Raw genomic sequence first — 26,304 nt, forward strand, 5'->3', positions numbered from 1 at the left:
AATAAATCTTTGCTACCATAGAAAAGGCAGGCACAACCCTGGACTGAGCACCTGCTTAGTGCCAGACACCCTACCACGTGATTATATATTCTGTGTATAATCCAACTAACTTCCCTTGATTTCTAAAAAGATGATATTTTATGTAGGCTCTTTAGGGGAAGGAGCCTAAGTTTGGCATTTGAACATTAGGGTATAATGGCCTCCAGAGTTGGGAATGGCTCATCTGGGGACCAGAGGAAGGCAAGAGCAATAGAAGGCATGAGGCAGGAGGTAAAAACAGACAGACAAAAACACAGGACTCAGAGGAAGAGGCCGAATGGCGCTGTGCAGTGTGCTTTGCTTCGAGGGGAAGGACAGTGGGGGTGGGGAAGGGAGGACGGCCACCAATGCATTCCCACCTTTGGGAGGCCAAGTCGGAGCAGGCGGGCTTCTGCTCGGCATCAGCGGCTGGGCAGCAGAACTGGTGCAGCACGGTCTCATTCCTGAGGGCAGAGCAAGAGGGAGAAGGTCAGGGGCAGCCTTGACACGTTGGGCCCAGCTGGCACTGACACATCCCCCACCACCTGACCTGAGAACCCTTCAACCTGTGTTAACATTACTCCAGGGAGGAGCTTCTGGCTCTTCTCCAACACGCAGTAGGCCCAGTTCAAACACCACCTCCTGCTTGCAGTCCCCGGACCTCCCATCAACCGCCTCCTCCTCCTCCTTCTGAGCAACCCCCATCCCCGGCCCTGTCCTCTGCATAGGATGTACCATTTATTCAGCCCTCCCGTTTATCATTAAGTTCTTTATGACTCCGTTCCCTACTATGATCTGGCAAGGCCAAACTAGGTCTATTCACCCATCGTGCACAGAACTGTATGCAGGGAATGTGTTTAAGCTGATCGTATGCGAAGGTAGAAAGCACTCATACAGAGATTTTAGGGTTGCTGGCTGAAAATCCAAGGCACGGTGCTTGATGAGGAATTTGATGCAAATGAAAACGCTAACCCGGAGGCGGAGATAGAAATTCCAGTGCCAACTCTACAGCTAGCCAGCTGTGTGATACCTCATCACCTTTTCCAGGCCACAATTTACTTACTAATGAAGTAAATGAGTTGAACCAGAGAAGTGGTTCTCAACCCTAGCTGCTTATTAGAATCACCAGGAGCTTTAAAAACCATCAATGCCTGGGCCCTAACCCCCAGGGACTGATTCACTTGGTCTGGACTTTTATAAGGTCCAGGACTTTTTATAAGGACTTTTTATAAGGTCCCAGGTGATTCAAAAGGTAATCAGAATTGAGAGCCATTAGACTAGATGATTTTCAAGGTGACTTCCATCTCTAAAACTCTGTGATTCTAATATCTACTTTGAGCCACCTTGGGATTTAACAGTAAAATTAATTTTGGATGAAGGTATGCTGACATGTGGTCTTCTCTCCCTTAGCAAGCATTCACCATCATGGAGTCAGAGAATGACAGACCTGGGAGGGCCCCCAAAGATTTCCCAAAAGACATTTTTAAAACTTCCTTTAGCCTCAGAACACTTTGTCCAAACCCAATCTTTCCTGGAAGCCCATTTTGTAAAACAACGAAGGTGGTCCCTCTATGGTCAGGGAATTGGAGGTCTATGCCTCCTTGATCTGCTGGTCCCAGTCTTGGTAGCCACCTCCCATGTGTCTCTTGGGGGCCCCAGGATTATAAGAGCATAGATTAGAAACTGCTGTGTTTGGGGTGCCTAATGGTTAAGCATCTGACTACAGCTCAGGTCATGATCTCATGGTTTGTGAGTTCGAGTCCCACCTTGGGTGAACACAAGCCCGGCTTTAGGTGAACAGAGCCCAGCTTCGAGTAAGCTGGAGCCCCGCTTCAGGTGAACATGAGTCCCACTTTGGGTAAAATATGAACCCCGCTTTGGGTAAGCCGGGCTTCTCTCTCCCTCTCTCTCTGCCCCTCATGGGATCCTCTCTCTCTCTCTACCCCTTGCTCACTTGCTGTCACTTGTGCCCTCTCTCTCTCTCTCAAGAAAGAAAGAAAGAAAGAAAGAAAGAAAGAAAGAAACTGCTGAGTTTATCTCTTTTCATGGAAGAAAATAATGTTGGAGCCTACCTTAATCTGACAAAAATAATTCCAGAAAGATTTCATGCTTAAGTGAGAAAACATAAAACAAGGGAAGATTTACAAGGAAATTTAGGAATACAGTTTATGTGTTGCGGAGACTTCAAAACAAAACAGGAAATTGAAACGCCATTAAGAAAGAGAAACATATCTGACTACATACAATGAAAACATCTTGTATGGAAAAAGATACTCTCATAAGCCAAACAACAAATGATAGAGTGGGAAAATATATCTGCAACACATATGACAGAAGGCCATATCCTTCTGACAGAAGGCCTTCGTATCCTACATTGAGATCCCACAAATTCATAATGCAAAGACAGACCCAGTAGAAAAAATGGGCAAAGATTAGGAATCCCAGTTGACAGAAGAGGAAATCCAAAGCGCTGGTAAATAGATGGAAAGATGCTCTACCTTACTAGTCAATAAGGAAGTGCAAATTAAAGCAGCACTGAGATGCCATTTCCCAACCACCATACTGGCAAACATTCAAAAGACTAGTTATGATAAGTGCTGGTGTGAATGTGGGGAGAAACGTGCCCTTGTCTCCCACCTGTGTGGTTGTGAAGTTTTACAGCTGTTTTGGAAATGAAAAAGAACTCATGTAGGGCACCTGTGGAGCTCAGTCGGTTGAGCTTCTGACTCTTGATTCCGGCTCATGTCATGATCTCATGGTCATGAGATCAAGCCCCATGTCAGGCTCTGAGCTGAGTGTGGACCCAGCTTAAGATTCTCTCTCTCTCTCTCTCTCTCTCTCTCTCTCTCTCTCTCTCTCCTCTCTCTCTAAAGGGTTAGTATTCAAAATCTATAAGGAACTTAGCAAACTCAACACCAAAAAAACAAAACAAATAATCCAGAGAAGAAATGGGCAGAAGACATAAATAGACACTTTTCCAAAGAAGACATCCAGATGGTCACAGACACGTGAAAAGATGCTCAACATCATTCATCATCAGAGAAATACAAATCAAAACCACAATGAGATACACCTCACACCAGTCAGAGTGGCTAAAATTATCAACTCAGGAAATAACAGATGTTGACTAGGATGTGGAGAAAGGGGAAACCTTTTGCACTGCTGGTGGGAATGCAAACTGGTGCAGCCACTCTGGAAGACAGTGTGGAGGTTCCTCAAAAAGTTGAAAATAGAACTAGCCTACAACCCAGCAGTTGCACTACTAGGAATTTATCCAAATGATACAACAATGCTGATTCAAAGGGTCACATGCACCCCAATGTTTACAGCAGCACTATCAACAATAGCCAAAGTATGGAAAGAGCCCAAATATCCACTGACTGATGAATGGATAAAGAAGATGTGGAATATATATATACAGTGGAGTATTATTCAGCGATCAAAAAGAATAAAATCTTGCCATTTGCAGCAAAGTGAGTGGAACTAGAGGGTATTATGCTAAGCAAAATAAGTCAGTAAGAGAAAGACAAATATCATATGACTTCACCTGTGTGGAATTTGAGAAAGATAACAGATAAACATAGGAGAAGGCAAAGAAGATAAAAACAGAGAGGGAGGCAAACCATAAAAGACTCTTAAATACAGAGAATAAACTGAGGGTTGCTAGAAGGCAGATGGGTGGGGGGATGGGCTAAATGGGTGATGGGCATTAAGGAGGGCAATTGTTGGGATGAGCACTGGGTGTTGTATGTAAGTGATGAATCACTGGGTTCTACTCCTGAAACCAATACTACACTGTATGTTAACTAACTTGAATTTAAATAAATAAATTTTTTAAAAAAATTCTTTCTCTCCCCCTCTCCCCACCCCACTGCTTGCTCTCTGTCTCTGTCTCTGTCTCTCTCAAAAAAAAAAAAAAAAAAAAAAAAAAAAAAGCACATGTCTTCTGACCTGGCAATCCCACCTCTGTAATTTTATACCCTAGAAATGTAAGTAACCTGTTCACAAAAGTATTTGTACAAAATGTTGTGGCAGCATTGTTTTCAGTGGGGGAAACAAAACAACTGGAAATAACCCGAGTCCCCACCAATCAGGGCATGGTTGAATGAATTGGGATAGCTTCATTTATACCAGGGAGTTGTGCACTGTACCTCTATATGGAATTATGTGTGATATCTCTTGGCCTGGATGGATTTCCACACGTATGGCTAAATGAGAAAAGGAAGCTTCAGAGAAGCATATGTAGTTTTGTAAAATAAACAAGGACCCCTCTCCCTCAAATTCCTATTCTATACATTGTGCTCTATTTCTATACGAGTGCATATATAACTAAGCTGTTCACACTGGCTACCTCAGCAAGAAGGCACTGGGACAACGTAGGCAAAAAATGGAAAAGGAAAACATATGTTTGGTGTAATGTTAGCTGAAAATGTTAAATATAAATTCCTACTCATGATATTACTGTAAATACATTAAAATTGGATATGTACCTGAACAAGGACTAGAAAGTTTCAGGAACCTACACAAATATTAATGTCATTTCAGGACAGATCATGGACATTTTTATCTTGGGTTTGTGTTAATTTAATAAATTATTGCTTATGGATTACATATAATCTATAGATTATGGACTAATAATTAATGTAACTAATCTAGTTTTGTAAAAGTGCAATAAGGAAAATAATTGAATCTGACCCCTCATTTCCCAAATGAGAAAATTGAGGCATGGAGTGGGGAAGTAATTTGTCTAGAGTAGTTCCCTGACCAAAGTCCCAGCTCCGTCTTCCAGACACCCTCATCTCCCTCACTCCAGCCCTTGGTTCCTGGGGCAAATCAGAGTGTTTAGGGAATTGTCTGGATCTCAAATGTCTGATTATAGCCCCTAGGAATGAGGAGAAGGGGGAGGAGGAGGAAGGAGACAGGGAAGAAACCAGAAGGGCTCAGAGCCATCACCCAAGTATGCAGGTATGGCAGAGAACGTACCCCCCCACCCCAGTTCCTGCCACCAGGTGTACCTGTGCCCTGGGGGTCAGGTTCGGAATTTCAGCAAATGTCCCCGAGATCCTCGGCAAAGAGGCAGAGTGTGTTCACCACTCAGGGCACTGGCACTTAGCTAGGAGCTAATTAAAGCTTTAGCCAGGGCCAGGCCCTCGAAATTCTGGGACACTGTACACCTATCACTTCCCACATCTATATCCAGTTTGAGACTCAGGATTCCACTGCATGGCCATAAAAATGGTAGAGTAGTTTGGAGGAACTAATGGTGTGTACAACATCACAGTAAGTAGAGGCATGAAGAAGGGGGACTCCCAGTAGGAGAATCAAGGAGGCAAAACCAGGATCCCAGAGGGGCAACTTTGAACGAGGAACCCCCTCCTCTCCTTCATTGAGGTGAACACAGCAGATCTAACCACCAGGGAACCTCTCCAAAGGAGATTCCTTGAGTTCCAGGAAAAGGCAGAAATCATAAAATCATTTCCCGTCACTTCCCTGACACCTACCCCTCCTGGTACCATCATCACAAGGGCTGGCAGAGCCTGAAGACTGAGCTCCTTTAATTTTTTTCACTGTCTCTTAATTTTTTCACCTCCTCCAGGAAGTCTTCTCTATCTAAACATGAGGAATAGGAGGAAAAGGTCACTCCCTTGCTCAGAGGTCACTCCTATTCCTGAGGGGTGGGAGAGGCTGAATAGCCAAAACAACTTTGAAAAACAAGAACAGGGCGCCTGGGTGGCTCAGTCAGTTGGGCGTCTGACTTCAGCTCAGGTCATGATCTTGTGGTTCGTGAGCTTGAGCCCTGTGTCAGGTTCTGTGCTGGCAGCTCAGTCTGGAGCCTGCTTTGGATTCTGTGTCTCCCTCTCTCTCTGCCCCTCCCCTCTCATGCTCTGTCTCCTTCTTTCTCTCTCAAAAATAAACGTTAAAACATTTTAAAATAAAATAAAATTAACCTCATACCTTGTGCCATATTTATATATAAATTAATACAAAATGGAATATAGACCTAAAGTAGCAGATACCATTTAAAACTTCTCAAAGAAAACACAGGAGAAAATGTGTATCTTAGAGTATGCAGAGATTTCCTACCTAGGACACAAATAGCACAGATCATAAGAAAAAAATTAATAAATTAGACTTCATCAAAATAAGAAATATTCTCTTTGAAAGACACTGTTTAAAAAATGAATAATCCTTACAACTTAATAATAAGATCAACAACCTTATGGAAAAAAATGTACAAAAGATTTAAAATAGATACTCTGCCAAAGAAAATATACTAATGAAGTGGCTAGTTATTAGGGAAATGCACATTAAAACCTCCATGAGAAACCATTCCACACTCACCAGAATTATTAAAATTTAAAAGTCTGAAAATAGCAAGTGTTGACAAGAGTGTGGAGCACCTGGAACTCTCACACACGTCTTTCTGGTGGAAATGTAAAATGGTGCAACACTTCAGAAAGCACTCTGGCAGTTTCTTACAAAGTTAAACATGCACTTACCACATGACCCTGTAATCACATTCCTAGGTATTTACCCAAGATAAATATAAACATAGATTGATAAAAACTATTCATAGCACCAAACGTTCACAGCAGTAAAATAAAACTGGGAATTCTATACATGTACATTCAATTAATCTTTGACAAAGGTGCAAAGAATGCACAACGGGGGAAAGAGGGTCTCTTCAACAAATGGTGTTGAGAAAAGTGGATATCCACATGCAAAATAATGAATTTGGATCTGTATCTTACTGTACACAAAAGCAGCTCAAAGTGGATGAAAGATTTAAACATAAGACCTGAAACCATAAAACTCCTAGAAGGAAAAAAACACCGGGGGAAGATTCACGACATTGGCCTTGGCAATTGTTTCATGGATAGGACACCTAAACCACAGGCAACAAAAACAGAAATACACAAGTAGGACTACATTAAGCCAGAAAGGAAACAACAGAGTGAAATGGTAACATACGGAATGGGAGAAAATATTTGCAAACCATGTATCAGATAAGCAATTTATTTCCCAAACATATAAGAAAGTCCTACAACTCAAGAGCAAAAAAAATTAATAATAATTCAATTAAAAATGAGCTGAGTTTTTACCTGAGTGAAACATTCCTCCAAAGAAGACAAACAAAAGGCCAACAGGTATATGAAAAGATGCTCAATGTGACTCATTACCAGGGAAATACAAATCAAAACCACAATGAGGTATCACCTCACCCGTTATGATGGCTATCATCAAAACATATGTATATGACAAGTGTTGAGGAGGATGTGTAGAAATTGGAATCTTTGTACACTGTTGGTGAGAATGCAAAATGTTGCTATGGATAACAGTATGGAGGTTTCTCAAAAAATTAAAAATAGAACTATCATATGATCCAGAAATCCCACTTCTGGGTATTTATCCAAAAGAACTGAAATCAGGATCTTGAAGTGATATTAGCACCCCAATATTCAATGCAACACTATTCACAATAGCCAAGATTATAAGCAATCTAAGTGTCCATCAATGAATAAATGGATAAAGAAAATGTGGTATATACATACAATAGAATACTATTCAGACTTAAAAAGAAGGAAATCCTATAATACATGACCACATTGATGAACCTGGAAGACATTAAGTAAAATAAGTCAGTCAGAAAGACAAATACAGCATGATCCCACTTATGGAAGGTAACTAAAATAGTCAAACTCATAAAATCAGAGACTAGAATGGTGGTTACCAGGGGCTGGGGAAGAGGGGGAAATGGGAAATTGCTAACCAGTGGGCATAGTTTTGATTACACATGATGAGTAAGTTCTAGAGATCTGCTGTACAACATTGTGCCTGTAGTTAACAAGGCTATATTGTACATTTAAAAACTGAAGACAGTAGGTCTCATGTTAAGTGTTCTTACCAGAGTAAAATAAAATACAATGAATAAAGTTAAACACCATATTTTGGTTTGAATATCCATGTCTTAAACCATGTGACTAAAATGAGTGGTTCCCACTTTGGGAGCATCTGCACCTTGGCCAGAGGAGTAGGAGGGAGTAGAACTGGCCCAGAGTTAATACAAGGAGGGCACAGGTACATGTCCTCACCAAGCACTGTCTATAAATTCAGGAAATGATCTATCCTGCACACATATGGTCCAGGTGTTCTAAATGTACGTAGAGCCAGTTTTTATCAATAAAATAAAAATACATGTTTTATAAAAAACCAGCAACAACCTAAATGTTCATTAACCAGTAAATGCACATTGTGGTATATCTATACAATGGAATACTATTCAGCAATAAAATGAACAAGCTTACTCATATGTGCACCAACGTGGATGAATTTCAAAAGAGCATCATACTAAATGGAGGAAGCTGGACACAAAAGTCTACACACTGTATGACTTCCATTTGTATGACTTCTTAGAAAGAGCAACATAACAACAGTGACATCAGATCAGTCTCAGTGATAAGGGAGGGAGACAGTGAACTGCAAAAGGGAACAAGGGGTCCTCGGGGTGAGGGAAATGTTCTATAGCTTCATTGAGGTCATGGTTGCAGAACTGTAGACGGTTTGTCTAAACCCATACACTTAAAGTCAGTGAATTTCATTGTATGTAATTGTGCCTTAATACAGCTGATGTTTTTAAGACTGAAATCTTTTTCTCCCCCTTCTCACTTCTTGATACTTCATCAAGAGGCTTTAGAATAATTTCTTTTCTAACTTTCTTCCTCCCATTGCCCCCAGATCACCTAATTATTAACCCCCCTCCAAGCAGCAATAAAAAACACCGGATTTTTCCTTTCCTTCAACCGCTAGATTGGATTTTCAGAGACCAGATGGCTCATGACTGAGCCAAAGGAGTCCAGGGGGCCAGAAACTAGGACAATGAGAAACTGGGGGTGGGGATGGTTGAATGGGGGAAATTTTGGAGCTGGGCCTGGGGCCGAGAGCCCCTGAGAAGTGCAGCGGTAACAGTGCTGAGCTGGAGACCCAGCTCCCCTTTCAGAACTGTGGGCCCTCTGGAAGGTGAAGTCATGGTAAATGAGGCTCTTATTCTTGCCCTGTTTATGTCACTGAATTATAGGGATTCAATAAGACTTTGAATGTGAAACTGCCTTGGGAGAAACATAATAAACCCTGCACAGATGCAAAATCTTATAATGACTATTATTGATATTATTAGTCCTCGTCACTGAGGAACTCAGCAACCACAGCACTATTGCAAGCAGAGACCTACCAGGGTGCCATCTTGACTTCCTCTTCCTGGGCCCCCACTCCCTCTTCCAGGCATGGGGGCAACGAACGAAGGGGTAGATTTTCTTTGCTCATTGGTGCAATCTGCCACTGCACAGTCTTCCACGGAAGGCTTTGGAAAGATCTTAGTAAGGCAAGTGCTTACAGATGATCCAGCAGCCAGGGGCAGAGAAAGGAAGTGGCTTGTAGTTACTTACATGTGGATTTTGCAAGTTTTTCACTCAATTCAAACGAGAAACAGTGGACCCCATCTCCCTTCACATCTCCTTAAAAAGGCATCAGGGTATTCTCTTCCTAACAGAAAGGGTCACCTCTCCTCCTTACTCTCCCCCACAGAGCTCAGAGCCAATAACACTCCATAACTGCTTGCTTGTTCATTTACTCATTGAGCACTTCCTGCCTGCTAGAAACTTGATGTACGATAACCATGAAATGATGGACTGGAGAGGTAGATATTATTATTCCCATTTTACAGATGAATAGAGAAATTTAGTAACATGGTCAAAGTCACACCGCTAGGAAGATGTTGAGGTAGAACTTGAACCCAGGCCTGGTTCCAGCCCCCAAGTTATTTTACTGCCACGGAAAGAGCTGGAGATGTGCAATCAGCCAAATAGGAGGCCTGGGTGCGAGTTCCAGAAAGACGTCTAGCTGTGTGGTTTGGGCAAGTCACTTGAGCTCTCTGAGCTTCTCCCCTTATCTGTGAAACCCATGACCTCACTGCGTTGCTTTGAGTGTCGTAAGAGGTAACCGGCACAACAAGCTCCTTGTGCATGAGGCAGACTGAAGGCCACACGGGGGTGGGGCCGCTCATTGTTATGGCCTCCTGACTGCAGCTCCACCTCCCAGCCCATCTCTCAGACCACCACAGTGCCCTTCTGAAAAAGTGTTTTCATTTCGTGGAGGTGGCAGGCACAGGGGAAAGACCTTGGCTTGGAATCAGGAGGACTTGGACGTACATAGCTCCTTTGCCATTTACTAAGCTTTGTGACTTTGGGAAAGTCTCTTAACCACTCTGAACATCTTCCTTTATCACTCAAATGGACATCATAATAGTAGTACCTCACTGGATAGTTGAAGGAACTCAATGAGAAAATATACTTTAGGAATTTCGTCCATAGCCCACAGTAGTGTATAATAAATGGCAGTCGCTCCATTCTTGAATTAGTTGTTCCATTTTCCAGCCAAATGGCCAACTCTGGGCCCTGTGTGTGTCTATATCCCTATGCACGTGCACAGGGCCTGCCACTGATTACCTGTTCATTGCTTGCTAAACTGACAGCAGAGTCAGCCTGGGTATAGTCACCATGTTTTACATGAGGTCCTCAGGCCTGATTCATCTTGCAGCTCAAAGGGTGTGCCCTTTTGCCAAACTCTCCCTATTTTCACCAGCCCCCTGCCCTTGGCAATCACCGTGCTACTCTTGAGTTTGACTTTTTTTTTTTTTTTAAGATTCCATGCATAAGTGATACCATGCATTATTTGTCTTTCTCTGTCTGGCTTATGTCACTCAGTGTAATATCCTCAAGGTCCATCCATGTCGTCTTAAATGACAGGATTCCCTTCTTTCTCATGGCTGAATAATATTTCAGTGTATATCTACAGCACACTCTTTATTCATTCGTTGATGGACACTTAGGCTGTTTCCCTATCTTGGCTCCTATAAATAATGCTGCAATGAACAGGGGAATGCAGATATTTCTTTCAGATTCAGTTTTAGTTTCCTTCAAGTAAATACCCAACGTGGGATCGCTGGATCATATGGTAGTTCTATCTTTAAGATTTTGAGAAAATGCTGTTTTCCATGGTGGCTGCAGCTGATACCCCACCAACAGTGCACAGGGCCCCCTTTCCACCCTCAACCTCACCCACACCTGTTATTTCTTGCCTCTTTGATGATGGCCATCCTAACAGCTATGAGGTGATGGGATACATTGGGGATTTGATGTCCATATCTCCGATGACTAGTGATGCCAAGCATTTTTCTAATGTACCTGTTGGCTATTTGTATGTCTTCTTTGGAAAATGTCTATTCAGGTCCTTTGCCCATTTTTTAGCCAGATGTTTGGGGATCTTTTCTATTGAGTTCCTTATAGATTTTGGATATTAACCCCTCATCAGACGTATGTTTGGCAAGTATTTTCTCCCACTCTGTAGGTTGCCTTTTCACTCTGTTGAGGGTTTTCTTTGCTGTGCAGAAGCGTTTTAGTCTGATGTGATCCCACTTGGTTATTTTTGCTGGTGTTGCCTTGTGCAGTCCTCATCAGTCACCTTCACCACAGTGATGGGCACACAGTGCTGCTGTCTCTTCCCTTCTTTACAGCACTTCACAGTTTATATAGCATTTTCTTACCTATCTTTTACCCTTTGTACCACCTTGTGAGTTAGAGCCAGTTATTCTCCTTTGCGGATGAGGAACAGAGATGTGACCTGGTTTCCCTGAGGTCACACAGCCAGTAAGGGGGGGAATGAGTATTGAACTGAGGTCCTCGGGTCCTAGGAGTGCACCGGCATGGAGCAGTGAGGGAGCCACATACTCTAGGGAAGAATTCCATCAAGGCCCCTTAAACTACAGGAAGTAGCATGGTCCCATGGAAAGCAAGCAGGCTGGAGGTTTGGGAAGACATACATTCAGGCCCTACCTTTCCACTGGGATGGCTGTGAGATCTTGGGCAGATCATCTGACCTTCTTCTGCCTCAGATTTTCAGCTGTGAGGAGGGAGGATCATAAAGGAAGCTACCTCATAGGGTTATTGTGAAGATCAGACAAAATAACCCATGTCATGCTAGTGCAATGCTTAGCAGAGAGCAGAGTCAAAATCGATGTCCATACCATGCACCGATACGGGACCATGCACCAATACAGGCCACGGCAAGTCCAGAGTCCAGAGTCTGGTTTTGCTACTTTCTAGTTAATAGGTTGGCCTGCCGGAGCCTCAGTTTCCTTACCTGTAAAATAGGACGCTAATGGCATCTACCTCAAGGGTTAGCATGAGGATTCAATGAACCAATATATCTAAAGAGCTCAGAAGTGTGCCTGGCCACGTCAATATGCCCCTGCTCTCCCTAGATCCAGAATTCCTCTCTCCCAGCCCTGGAGTTGCATGCAAAGTCTTGCAATAACAGCCCCTATCCATCTCTGAATTATATCATTAGGAAACAGAGTGAAATGCATGGACACCTCCACCAGAGATCCCAGGCTGCCTCGATCTCCAGATCTCCAGGTTCCACCCACCCTCCAGGGCCCAGCACCCAGACCTCTGCAAAGCCTTCCCCTGTTGCTGCCGTGCCTGCACCCCAGCCCTGCTGGCCTCAGCTCCTGCCCCTGCCTGAGCTGGACCCTCTTATCTCTGGATTCCCACACCAGCCTCCTTCCAACCCCAGTGGGCCGCACCATCAATTTTTTCCACGCTGCGTCACCAGTGTTTATGTATACATCTTTCCCTATACTAGAGTGAGTTCTCCAGGGCAGAGCAGCGCCTGGGACCAATTAGCCTCTCCATCCAGGATGGCATGCAGTCTGGCTCGTGGCATGCAGTAGATATCATTTGCTGACTCAATGTGTGAATAAAGTCCTTATTACCAAGGGTGCTGGAGAAAAATGGGGAATTAAACATGCACATTCGTGAAATGTGTACATATGTCAACAAAAGCCCAAGTACATGCCACAAAGACCTGTCCACCATTATTATCAAATGTGCAGCTGTACAAAGCCCTTTCCAGACATACAAAGCCATTTCCAGACATTGCCTCAATTTAATCCTCATTTTACAGATGAGGAGGCTCAGAGAGACAGGATACTTGCTTAATATCACACAGCCTTGGCATCAACGTGGCAGTCTGGGGGAAGCCTAACTCAGACCAGGAAAGTCGGTCTCTCACTTGAGTGTGACAGGGGACCCCAACCTCCTCCTCCCTCCACGCAGCAGGAAGCTCAGGGCCTCAGGCATGAGGGCTTCCTCTGAGCCCCTGAGCTTCCTGCTGCCCTCTCTCCTTCCTGCCCAGCACAGTGGCCCTGCCAGCAACCCCCGAGCCGTTCAGTCGCCTATCTTGAAGCCTACTTGTTTGAAGTCCAGCCGTCTTTGTAGGGAGCCAGCCAGCAGAACTCCCGGTGCCAGGCTGGGTGGCTCAGCAGGAATTACAGAGCCAGGCGCTCGGCTGCATCCCACCAGCTCCTCTCATGAGAGATCTCTCTATTACCTGGCAGACAGGTGCCTGGCTACAGGGGACAGCCAGCTTGAGAGGACGGATCGGAGCCACCGAGCCCATGCCAGCCACAGAGGCTGCCTCACACCACATCCTGCCTCGTACCAGAGAAGCGCACCTACACAGTGTTACTCACCCACCCTTAGTCAATTGTGGGCATTCACTGCTTTTTCCAGGAACGGTGAAGGCAGATCCTGGTCAATAACAATGGCTGCATTTGTCAGTGTTTCTGATTTACCGTAACATTTTTGAGTGCCCTATGAATAATCCCAGTGAATAATGGTAGTAAAAATAATTATACTATGTAATTATAATAATAATTAATATTAATATTAATGCCATGTACCTGACGAGGAAATTAAGGCCAAGGGAGGTTTGATGACTCCTGAGACACAGCTAAGACTCCAGCCCCATGCCCCGCCACTGCTGTCTACTGCATCCTGGCACTCGCTTCTGCCTTGCCCTACAACCCCAAGGCAGGCATCGCAGGAGAGATGGCCTCTGGGCTGTGACAGCAAGAGCCTTGATCTTGCCCTCTATAGCATAGTCAGATTTGGAGTTAGACAGAAACATAAAACCCCATCCAGCCAATCCCCAATCTTGTACCTCAACTACCTCCTAGCCACCTGCCCTGCTCATGTGCTGCAACCCAATTCACAAACCCACAGAAACACCCACTGCTTCTGGGAACCAGCTACACACTAACAGTCAGTGTGCTTACAGACACTTGCTTGGGAGTGCAGAGATTCATACACACATAAATATACATGCATGCTCCTCATTGCACACACACATATGTGCACACACTCCCTAACACTCACACCTCATTTTGTGAACACACCCACAACTCTCACAAAAATGCATGTTTCCTAAATATACTCCAAGTCTCACACTCAATAGAAACTCCCCAAACCTATGCACACACAAACCTATGCACACACAAAACGCGAATGCACATGCATTCACTCTTGCGTATGTAGACACACATATACATATATACATATTTTCACATACAACTCTGCATGTGCAGTCATGTGCGTGCACACACACACACACACCACAGAGCCCAAGGATTTTCTAGCGCCTACATGAACCCTCCTGACCATGTGGGTCCTGGAAGGATATGATGTTCCATGGGGACCTACAAATCATCCATCTGTGGCTATGTGTGGGTGGCATTCTGCCAGTCCTCTAGCCTAGTCCTGTGTGGCATGGCAGAGATGAGTGGGCCAAAGGCCAAGTTCAGAGCTGCAGCAACACAAACAACTGTCACATGGGCATGGTGCCACCAACCTTTTTGTCCCTGAACATTGAGCCAGGTTCCCCATCAGGACTTGCCTAGGGGAAGGGCTTCTCATGCTGCAGAGGACTCCCCTAGAGTGGGGATGGCTATGTCAGGGTACGAGAGGCTAAAGCTTGCATGGGAATCTTGAAGACACCACCTTACTGTGTGACCTTGGGTGGGCCACCTTAACCTCTCTGAGCCTCAGTTATCACACCTGTGAAATAGGGATAATAATACCTTCCCGTCAGGGGTGTGTGGATAAAATGAGGTGGTAGATGGACATAAAGGCCGAGCACATAGCAGAAATTAGCACACGGATATTGAAAGAAAGACGGAATAAATGATTGAATAGCAGATGATTGGGAATGGCATTCTAGGGCTCTCTCTGCTGAACTGCTCTCCCTCTTCTGCCCTTTGAACTCCCAACTCAGTTTTCCACAGTAGTGCACCCTTCCCTGTTCAAAGTTCCACCCCCATGTCTTCCCATTTGTCTCTCACCCCCCAGACTCCTCTGGAAGCCCCATCTGACCCTCCAACCCCATCTCTCCCACCCGCTTCCCTTCTTTTATTTTTTGAATACATCCATGTCTTCCAGCCCCAGGGCCTTTGCACAGAATGTTTTCCCTTCAGGTCTTCACATGGCTCTGTCCCTAGCTTTATTTAATCTCTAGGTGAGGTCTTGCCTAGCAAAACTACCCCCCCCAGTCATCCCCTTATTATCCCTTAGAGTCCTTATGAGTTTATATGCACACACATATGGTCATTTTCTTGTTTAATACCTGTCTTCTCTTGAATATGAGCTCCGTGATGGCAGAGTCTTTGTCTGACTGTGAATTCCCAGCACCTGCAGCAGAGCCTGACACACAGTAGGAGCCCAATAAATATTTGCTAAATGAATATACAGATATGACTCCAGCCCTTGAGGCAACTAAATAAGATTTTTCCATCCCTAAGTAACAATAATGTGCTCAGCTCCCCTCTCTCCACCTTCCTCTTTCCTATACAGCATAGTTCATTATCTTTTAATATTTTCCCAGCCCCCAGCTAGTCTAATTATTCACAGCACTCGTGAATATTTGTGTATATGTGTTGATAAATGAGTGTGCTTGGGCCGATCTATTCTAATGGTTCTTAAGCAGGGAGCAGCATCAGAATCCTGAGAGTTTCATTTAAAAAACCTTTGGCTGCCCTCCCTCCACTAACCGCCTTGTGAATGACAGTCTCCAGGGCGGAGTCAGGGGCGAGTGCATCTCTTAGCCATCTGGATACCTGTTACTGCATCATCTGCAGGAAGGCAGTGGAGAGCAGAGGTGAAGATACCAACTGCTGGAATCACACTGCCTGGGTCTGGGTGTGGACACCACCTCATGACGGTTGCTTGCCCTAGGACAACTTACCTTAACTCTTTGGCCTCACCCCCCACTGTAGCAGTCATCAGCACATATACAAGGATAAGTCTGTAAAGCACTTAACCTGGTGCCTAGCCCATAGCAAGCACATGACAAAATGTTCACTTTCATTAAATTATCGTGGCTTCCCTCTAGGTAGTGATGCAGTCTTCCTCAGTTTCCCTACAGGGCTCAGCTAAGGGCCATTCTGTGGCAGATGGTCAGCAAGTATAGTCGCCTGTTGTATGATGGAAACAAATGTGTGATTTCTCCCACCTTCCAGAGCAGTCTTCTGTCTTAAACCCATGTCCCCCTCCAGTTATCAACCCATTACTTTACTCTTCCTTATAAGAAAATTCATCAAAGACTTTTCTATACTCACTGTCTACTGTTCCTCTTGTTCTGTCAACCTTTAAAGTTCTTAGTAGGGAAATTTCAAACATACATTTTACCAATCTTTTACCCCAATAGTTTTTGCAGGAGTATTTTATTTTATTTTATTTTTGAGGGGAAGGGACAGAGAGACGGGGAGAGAGAGAATCCCAAGCAAGTTCCATGTCCAGAGCAGAGCGCAACACAGGGTTCAATCTCATGACTGTGAGATCATGATTTGAGCCAAAATCAAGTCAGACTCCTAACCGACTGAGCCACCCAGGAGCCCCAGCTGGCGGACTTTAAAGCATACCCCAGAAATAATATCATTTTAGACAGAATGTATTTCTAACAAATAAGAACTTTAAAAAAGATACAATAAAGGATCATTATTATACCTAACTAAATGAATAATAATTCTCCATTATCTGTGTTCAAATTTCCCTGTTTGCCTTAAAAATGTCTTTTTAGAGTTGTTTGGCCTAAATTAGGACCTACTCAAGTTCCACACCTCACATTTGGTTGATTTGTCTCTTTTCCCTTCTTCCTTACACCCACACTAATCAAGCTCCCCCGTGGTGCTACCAAAGCTATGCTTTTCAAGGTCACTGATTACCTCAATACTGTGAAGGCTGACAGCAGTTCTCGTCTCTCACCCTACTCCAGGGCTTGCCTCCACCTTCCTACCCTCCTGGTTGAAACACCTCTGTGCTAGGACACCGCACACTTCTCCAGCCTTTCTCTTGAAACTGGCATGCTCCAAGGCTCCATCCCTAGTCCTCTTTAGTATTTTCTTGCTTCTTGGGGATGTCATCCAGTCTTAGGGCTTTCAAAGCCATCCTAAATTTATACGTCCAGTCCGTTCCAAATGCCTACTAATTGTCTCCACTTGGGCGTCTACATCCCAAACTTAACATGTCTGAGACTTCACCTTTCGTCTCTCCCTGTCCAGACTTCCCCATCTCCTCCTTCCAATAACTTTGGCCCAAACTCTTGGACTCACCCTCAAATCCTCTTTCTCTCACACACCGCATTGATCCTTCGGGAAATACTGCTGGTTCGACTGCTTGTCACCACCGTCACTGCTCCTACCCCAGGTTCACACCACTTCCATCTCTCGATTGGACCTTACCACAATGTCCTGCCTGTGTCCTTGCTTCTGGCTTTCTTCCTCTTCAGGCTATTCTCAACTGAAACTCAACCCAGCAGCCAAGGTTCCTTTTAACCCAGTTTTTCTGAAAGTAAAAGCCAAACTCATCACAATGCACGTCAAGACCCTATCAGTGTTTCTCAACAAGAAACATTGGTATTTGGTGGCCCCTGGGTAGCTCAGCCGGTTAAGCATCCGACTCTTGGTTTGGGCTGGGGTCACGATCTCACAGTTCTTGGGTTTGAGCCCTGCATTAGGCCCTGCGCTGAGGGCGTGGAGCCTGCTTGGAAATGTCTCTCTTCCTCTCTCTCTGCCCCTCCCCCACTTGTGCTGTCCCTGCCTCTCTCAAGATAAACTTTAAAGAAAAAAAAAAGAAACATTGGTGTTTTGGGCAGGAACATACTTCACCATGGCAACAGTCTTGTGCACTATAGGATGTTAAGTGTATTCCTTGCCCCTCAGCACTTCCCCATCAACCCTGTCAGCCATTGTAACAACTAGAAGATCCCCACACATTTCCAAATAGCCTGATGGATCCCAGGTGAGCATCTCTTCCAGGATTTGCTGCACACCTGCACTCTCCCACCTTCCCCACACCCCACCAACATTTCCGATGTTGCCTCAGACTACTCTCCCTGCAGTCCTTCTGCTCCTGTCTTACTTGAACAACCAGGTGGTTTCTCTCACCAGGACTCTGCCTCTGCTGTGAGTGCTCACCCCACCCCCCAACCCGATGGCACAGAATCCCCTCCTCCGGCCTTTTGCTCAGGTCTTATCTTCTCAGGGAGGCCTTCCCAGGGTCCCCTGTTTGAAATTGTAAACCCCCTTACTCCCAGGTCCCCTTCTCCATTTTATTTTTCTCCAGAACACCCCTCCCTGTATGGTTTCATTCTTAATCTTGCTTAGTTTTTAGTCTGTCAGCTTCACAAAGGGAGTTGAGGATATTTTGTTCACTACTGTACCCCAGTGCCTGGAACAGTAGTAACTGGCACACAGTAGACAATCAAATATTTGTTAAGTGAAAGAACACACATGCCATGAATATACACTTATGTAGAGAAGAAAACAAGCACTTTTAAACCAAGGAATAAAGAATTGATTTCATACTTTGCAAGGACTGGAGTATACTCAGTCAGGGGTGGGAGGTAGGGAGAGTGGTGATGAGAACCTCAGTTTCTTCCTCTTATCAGTCCAGGAAGACTTCCTGAAGGAGGTGGGGCTTTAGGACTCACCTTCAGCTCATATGAAGGAGATTATAACACCCTGGCAGCTCTCCTAATCCTGATGGCCGTAGGCAACAAAGGGAGCCAAGCTAAAAGAGTGGTGAAGACTTTTCAGGTAAGGAAGTACACTTCCTGAATCTTATTTCCACCGCGATTTACCAATGTCTGCAGGAGACTACAGCAGCTGATGGAGGTCCAAGTTGAAATAGCCCTCCTAGGTAATGTGTGCCTACCCACACACCTCTCAGAAAAACACACCCCAAAGAATTACACAGAAGCAGGCTACCCAGAGCTTGCCTTCCAAACTTCAGCAGACAAGAAGAAAGAATTCAGATTCGCAGCCATGCAATGGCATATTTTACAGCTATTATAAAAGAATAAGGTGGCTCTTTTTATATTGAATATGGAAGGATCACCAAATGGATATTAGGCAGAGGAAGCAAGGTGCAGAACAGCATATAGCTTACTGTCATTTGTGTAAAAAGAAACACACACACATAAACACAAATATATACAAACATTTAAAGGGGCGCCTGGGTGGCGCAGTCGGTTAAGCGTCCGACTTCAGCCAGGTCACGATCTCACGGTCCGTGAGTTCGAGCCCCGCGTCAGGCTCTGGGCTGATGGCTCGGAGCCTGGAGCCTGTTTCCGATTCTGTGTCTCCATCTCTCTCTGCCCCTCCCCCGTTCATGCTCTGTCTCTCTCTGTCCCAAAAAAAAAAAAAAAAAAAAAAAATTGAAAAAAAAAATATATACAAACATTTATGTATGTGTGTGTGTGTATTTGCTTGAATCTACATGGACTATCCGTGGAAGGACTCATGGGAAGCTGCTAACAGTAGTTTTTGGGGGTGGCGATGGGGATGAAGGGTTGGAAACAGGGTGGGGAGACACTTCACTATCAACTCCTGCATTTTTTAATTTTGTGCTATGTATTATTTATTTGAAAAGCGTAATTTAAATTTAAGTTTCTTAATGTTTATTTTGAGAGAGAGAGAGAGAGAGAGAGAGAGAATGAATGGGGGAGGGGCAGAGAGAGAGAGACAGAATCTAAAGCAGGCTCCAGGCTCTGAGCTGTCAGCACAGAGCCTGATGCAGGGCCCCAACTCAGCAACCCGACAGATCGATAGTGACCTCAGCCCAAATCTGACACTTAAGTGACTGAGTTACCCAGGAGCCCCAAGGGCAATTTAAATTTTAAAAAGAGCACAAATAAATTAACAAAATGAAAACCAACAGGGCCAGGTGAAACGTTCAGCATTTTTGGTGTTAAAACGAAAGCCACTTGCACAAGTACAGGCCACCAGAAGTCTGAGGACAGAGTCCTTCAGCTCTCGCTGACCTCACTTGATAGGTCCCACTTGTGGCCAGGGGCTGAGAAAGCCAGTGGGTTCCCAGGTGCCATCCAAAGCTGGGCAGGATCCAGAACCTGCCCTGCTGGTACAGGGTGAGGAGGGGCTCCCTGTGCCCAGGCTGGTCTGCCCATACCTCCTGGGCTAAGGACTCATTCCTGGCTCCTGTGTTCTAGAAAGCAGTGATGAGGTGGCCACACAGAGTGACCCACAAAGCCACGTGGAGCAGGAAGTGGTAGGCTTAGGTGTGTTCTTCTGAAAGAAAAAAAAAAAAAAAGACAGGCGTGGGGGGTGGGTGTGGATCATGGACAGGAAGGCAAGGAAAGGAAGAGATGACCCTTCTTCAAATGTTTGAGGGATTGTGAAGGAGAAGTCGTCCTGTTCTGCACCCTCTGGAAGCCACAGGGAGGTAAGGAAGAGCGCTCTACTTTCGAAAACCACTTTCTGACTCCAAAGGTCCTAAAATAACAGCAATTATTATGCTCTTTTGAGTCCTTACTGTGTGCCAGGCGCTTGCCTTGCTTGGTGCTTTATTGGCATTTCCCCTTAATTTCCACAGCAATCCTATGAAGTTAGGACTATCCCTATCCGCATTTACAGATACGAAAACCAAGCCTGTCGCTACTGAGTATAAGCTCATGACGGAGTCAGGATTCAAACCTAGTGCTACAAATGAAGCCATATGCTTCATCATAGGTTGGGCCAGAATCCCAAGATTATGTGATCCTATAAAGCACAAATATAAACACGGGAAGCTAAGTTACAGCCGGGATTCTCTCGCCGACATGTCTTGGGTACACGGGAAGCTAGGGGAGGTGGATGCTGTGTAGATGTCGGACCTCGGTGACACCATCCGGATCCCTGAAGCCGCCCCCGCCTTCTCCCCTTCAAAGGGGATCCACTCACACCAGCCTGGGCTGGGGCCTACGGAGGGAGGCCTGGGAAAGGATCCGCACCCTTGTGCGGAGCAGTCATGGTGTGGGGCGGGGGGGAGCCGGCGGGGCCGCGGGCGGCGGCAGCAGGAGCAGCAGCGGCCGCACGGTGACGCAGCACGGAGGCCCCCCGACCTCCTCCTCGGCTCCCGGGAAGGCGCGGGCGGCGGTGGCGCCGGGGGCGCTCCCAGACTCCGTGGGCGGGCGGCGGCGCGCTCGCCGGGCTGAGTCGGAGGGGGCCGCGGGGCGGAGAGATACCGAGGGGAACGGTCACACTCGAGAGACTGGCGGGGGCGCGGGGAGAGGGGACCAGGGAGAGGGGCAGGGCGGCCTCAGGCGGAGGCCGGCAGCGCGAGCGCGGCCAGGCCCCCGGAAGGCGGGCGGGGGCGCCGCGGGCCGGGCCGAGCCCGAACGCACAGGTGCCAAGGCTGCGCCTCCGGAGCCGGTGACTCAGCGGCGCCGCGCCGGGCGGGGGAGGGCTGGGGGCGCGGGGCGCGTGCGCACGGGAGGCGGGGGGCGCGCGGCTTCCCCCGGCCGGGGTGCCCGCCCCCGCGGGGGAGCGCAGAGCTCGGCGCGGGGCGGGGCGCGGCGCGGGGGCCGGAGGTTCCATCCTGCTGTCAGCAGCTCGCCAAGCCGCCCACGCAGCCGAAAGCCCGGCGGCACGCGCCCTCCCCATGGAGAAGCCCCCGGGGAAGCGGCCAGAGGAGGAAGGGCTTTCCCCAGGCTTTCCGAGCGAGTTCGGGGGGCAGAGGTTCCTGATTCCTGAGCTCTCCCCTCCAGCTGCTCCCGGTTTTCATGCAAAATCCAGAGGGAGCCCGGTGGAAATTCCTTGGGCACTTACAGCTGGTAGCCTCTGCAGCATTCACCTCGTACCTCCCCGACCTGCAGGGAACGCCCTACACTGCAGGGGTCTCATTTTTCTTCTTGAAAGGGAGAGTGAATTCAGTCTCCCTCTATCCCCCTTCCTGAGCTCCCTTCCTAAGGCTCTTATCATTTGGAAGCCACTTTTCACGTGTGAGCGAGGTCCTTCGTGCTGCAGCAACCTCCTAACAGCTCTCGTTTTTGTGGACTTGGCGAATCGAGGGGAGACAGAGTTGAAGAGCTGAGCAAAGAGTGATTGTCCCCTTTGATCAAAGAAAAAACCAAGGCCCAGAGAAGGGGAAGGATTTGCACCAAGCTTATACTTGGGGTCTGTGAGGGTGGGCACAGCATTCAGAACTCAGGGGTCCTGACTTCGCGGTCAGAGTCCAGCCTGCTTCTGGAATACCCTTGGGCCCTCGGCCCTCCCTGATTGCCTCTTAGCATTTAAGTAGCCCCAAGAATGTCAAAGATGCCAAATAAGCCGGTTCGGAAGCATCCAGGGTATCTCTGTAAAGACCAGACTGTGCACAGGAAATACTGAAACTAGACACAAGCAAGAGATTCCCAACTGCTTTGCAGAGTTTGTGTTGCTGTTGCTGCTTTAAAATAATCACTGGGTTGAACTGATGTGTTGAATGAAAATCGTGGTGCATTGGAATCATTTATCAAGGAAGAAATCGTGGAATTCCCTTGCCTCTCTGCCTGGGATGGGGAGTGTATTCCTGGTTGGAGGCAGGGAGGCAGCTGGTTTGACCTGATGGCTCCAAAGCCCTGAGAGGTCATGTGGTGCCAGGTCCTGGCCGAAGCTACCCAAAGTCAGGTTCAGGGAAAACCACAGGGCAGCTTTCCATGTATCACACCGCTGCAGGCTACTTGAACTTCCAAACGCGGTACCTCAATAGAGAGTCTCAGATCCCCAACCCCTGCACTTGCCCACCCTCCAGACAGCCTTCCTCCCAGGAGCTCACAGCCTTTGGAGGCCAGGTCTCTTTCACACCTGCAACAGAGTGAGGGAGTGGAGGCATTATAGACTCGCCCCATTTTACAGAGGGGAAGACCCAGCAGAAACTGGCTAGCCAAGAGAGATGAAGTAAGTCATGCAGAGAAAGGAGATAGAACCCAGAGTTCTGACAGTATGACCAGAGCGGGGTGTCCTGGGGAAGTGGGAGGAAGACCCGCTGAGTTCTGCTGTGAGACCTGCATGTCTTTATATGGTGTCCGTTGTGATCCACTTCCCCCAGCCCAAGTAACCCACTCACCCATGCACAACTGCACCCACTCAGTCCCGCAAGCACGTCCACACCTTATACACATCCACTCACCCTCCCTGCAGTGTCCTGACATTTCCATCAACACAGCTGATACTGCCTGGTAGAGAAATAGGAGTAAAGAGGCCTGGAGCTTGAGACTGGTTCCCATTGCATTCTCCTGGCCAGAATCCAGCTCTCTCTTCTCTTTCCACCTGGACACATGGCCACAGTTTGGGTTTCCTTTCTCTCCCATCATCATAGACCTTTTGCCTATTTCTTATATAACCTTCTGACGAGGCCAAGGGCAGATCAGGGGGGTGGTGTGAGTGGCCCTGAGATGAAACACTCAAAGGGCTTTCTCATGCTTAACTCTTAACACAGCTTCCCAGGCTCAGGACCAGACTGGTCTGGGGTCAGAGGCTGGGGGCAGTGGGAGGGGAGGCTTCTCCATGCTCATGGATAGCTATGGGGGTGGGCTCTATTAGCTGGGAGGAGCCCTCATATGCCTCTCACTCCTCAACTGGCCTTAAGAGCTAAGCCACTGATCTAGGTTCTCACGCATACTAACTGCAGAAACTGGGCTATTGGGCTTAACTACAACCTACTTCCCCTGTGGGGCCTCCCCTCCAGTTGAGATCTTCTTCAGCTCTGACACCATACCCTTGCCTCCCTCAACTCTGCAACTGCTGAGCCGGCCTGGATCGTACATATTAAGAGCTTATTTATTCAGGCAGTATTCATCAAGAACCTACGAGATGTTGAGGTAGCCTCTCATCCCCCATTTGTTCCAGGCCCATGAAGTACCAACCTCTCCTTCCTGTTTAACCCTTCCTGTCCACAGGTTCCCACTGCATAGCAAACCCCAATAGAGTTGCCAACTAAAAAAGTATTTTAAGATCCTAAAAAGGATCAAAAGAGATTACCAAGTGTCAGGATGCTCCTTAAGTTCCTGCCTTATGACTTGCACATGAAGCTCACTGAGAAAGTATCCCTCTACGACCCAGATAATTACTTTTCCAAGACACGCCAGTGCAGGAGTGCCATGGGTTCCCCTACCCCTTCGCTTGCCAGATCCAGGCAAAGCAGTGCTGGTTCCCTGAAAAATACAGCAGAGCTGAAAATCATTTAGGCTTTCAACAGCCTCCCCCATGAGCCCTTCAACTTTTGTGAGCCTCATGCCTGGTCCCTTAGTCAATCAGTGCCACCATGGCATCCTCCTTCCTTATCAAATCAGCTCTTGGACACTGCTCAAATAAAACCTCTTTCATGCTGAAGTGTGAAGGCTGATATAGCTAAATGTGTTGTTTTTCTCCTATCCTAGGAGAATTTGCATTTTAACAAGGGGGATAACCTTGAAGTATCCTAAGGAATCTCTAATTGTGGAGTTGTTGGCACAGGCAAGCTAGTCTGAAGGCAGAGACCTCCCTGGGTCCCCTGAGTCGCCATAGGTTTGGCCTTGTACGCCCACAGCCCATTACCGTATAGTGTCAGGAGAACCAGATGATGAGTTCTAGGCCCAGTTCTGCCACTGACGCATCTGGAAGCATCAGTCACCTCTCGGGCCACAGTTTTCTCATTTGCCAAATGAGAAGTTTGGACCAAAGGACTTTTTAGTACCTTTCCAGCTCTGACTCCCCCTAAGGGCAGGAGGACCCTGATCCAGCTCCTAAAGCCCTCCAGCCCCTACAGCTGTGGCCAGAGGGAATGGCCTGATGCCAGCACAGAGTGTGGGCAGGGACTTGGACAAGACTGCATGGCCTCTGTCCACAGTAGCCTGCCTGCCTGCTGGTGACAAAAGGTACCACTCAGCACATACACTGGTCCTGCAGAGTTACATAACCCTCCCAGATGGGATATTCCAAACAAAAAGCAACAGCATAACAGCCCATTCCCCCACGGTGCCCAGGGCCACACATAGCAGGCTTTGCCTGTGGTGGCCTCACAGTCACAACCACCCTGGGATGGAATTTCAGAAGCCCACTCTCTTTTCTGTTTATTTGTTTGCTTGTTTGTTTCTTTGTTTCTCCTAGATGTTATTTCATCTAAGAAAGTTCTCTTTTCTCTAGGCTTGATCAGAGAAAGTAGAGCCCTCCCCCAGCTCCCTGCCTTTCCCCTCAACCACCACCCCAAATCCCACAACACATCAGACTCTCCTTTTCTCAGTCAATCTCTGCTGTTGTTTGCAACTTTTTGACCTCAGAGGTAAGCAAAGAGCAGGTCTACCCTTCCATCCCCAGGATGGAAGAATTTGGAAGAATGGATATAGCTTTCATTCCAGGGAAGTTGCAAGCATTCTCCTGGTTCAGATTCCATTCCCCTCACCCTTTACTTTAATCCTTGACAACTTCATATACTAGATGAGACTGTGGTTTCCCCACTTAGAAAATGGGCAAGGTCATTCTTATCACCATGGGGCACTGGGTGATAATTCAGATCCCTTTGATTTCCTTAGGAGAAGTGCAAATAATCTTACAATGATGCAACAGAAGACACTTAGTTGAGTTTAAGGAAGTATTTCCCAACTATAAAGTCATGGGACCTCATCACGGATCACCAAGGGTTAGAGGATTTGTCCTGCTTGGCTGCATTTCAGGGTAAGCTCCACATTCTCATATCTGCAATAGCTTGGGTATGCATTGTCCAAAGGTAGAGGGGTAGATGAGAAAAGGGCACAGGTGGAAAGCAGGCTTGGAAGGATGGAGGAATCCTGAACTTGGATTCTAGTCTTTCACTGTGGTCTGACTGTGGATGGGCCCTAGGCCCTGGTTTCTTTATCTGTAGAAATACTACAATGTATTGAGCACTTACTATGTGTCCTGAACAGTACTAACAAATGATACTATTTAACTTTTAAATTTTACAACAACTCTTCAATGTATATATTACTTCTCATTTTATAAATGAAAAAAACAGAGGCTTAAAGAGGGCAAATAATGAACGTAAAGTCTCATAGATGTTAGAGCAGGATTCATACCCAGATTTGCTTAATTTCAAAGCCCATGTTCTTTTTGAAAATTTTTTT

General features: G+C 46.5%; 1 protein-coding gene across 1 annotated transcript in view; it reads right to left on the reverse strand.

Annotated features, from left to right (window-relative positions):
• Positions 1-26,304, reverse strand: part of IQSEC3 (IQ motif and Sec7 domain ArfGEF 3) — a 103,845-nt gene that overhangs the window by 71,190 nt on the left and 6,351 nt on the right. Inside the window, exon 2 of the mRNA XM_049624870.1 lies at positions 399-482. Coding sequence (XP_049480827.1) covers positions 399-482 — 84 coding nt within the window. The remainder of the gene's footprint in view (positions 1-398; positions 483-26,304) is intronic.

Source organism: Panthera uncia, chromosome B4 (assembly GCF_023721935.1).
Source record: "Panthera uncia isolate 11264 chromosome B4, Puncia_PCG_1.0, whole genome shotgun sequence".
In the NCBI taxonomy this organism is placed as follows: domain Eukaryota; kingdom Metazoa; phylum Chordata; class Mammalia; order Carnivora; family Felidae; genus Panthera; species Panthera uncia.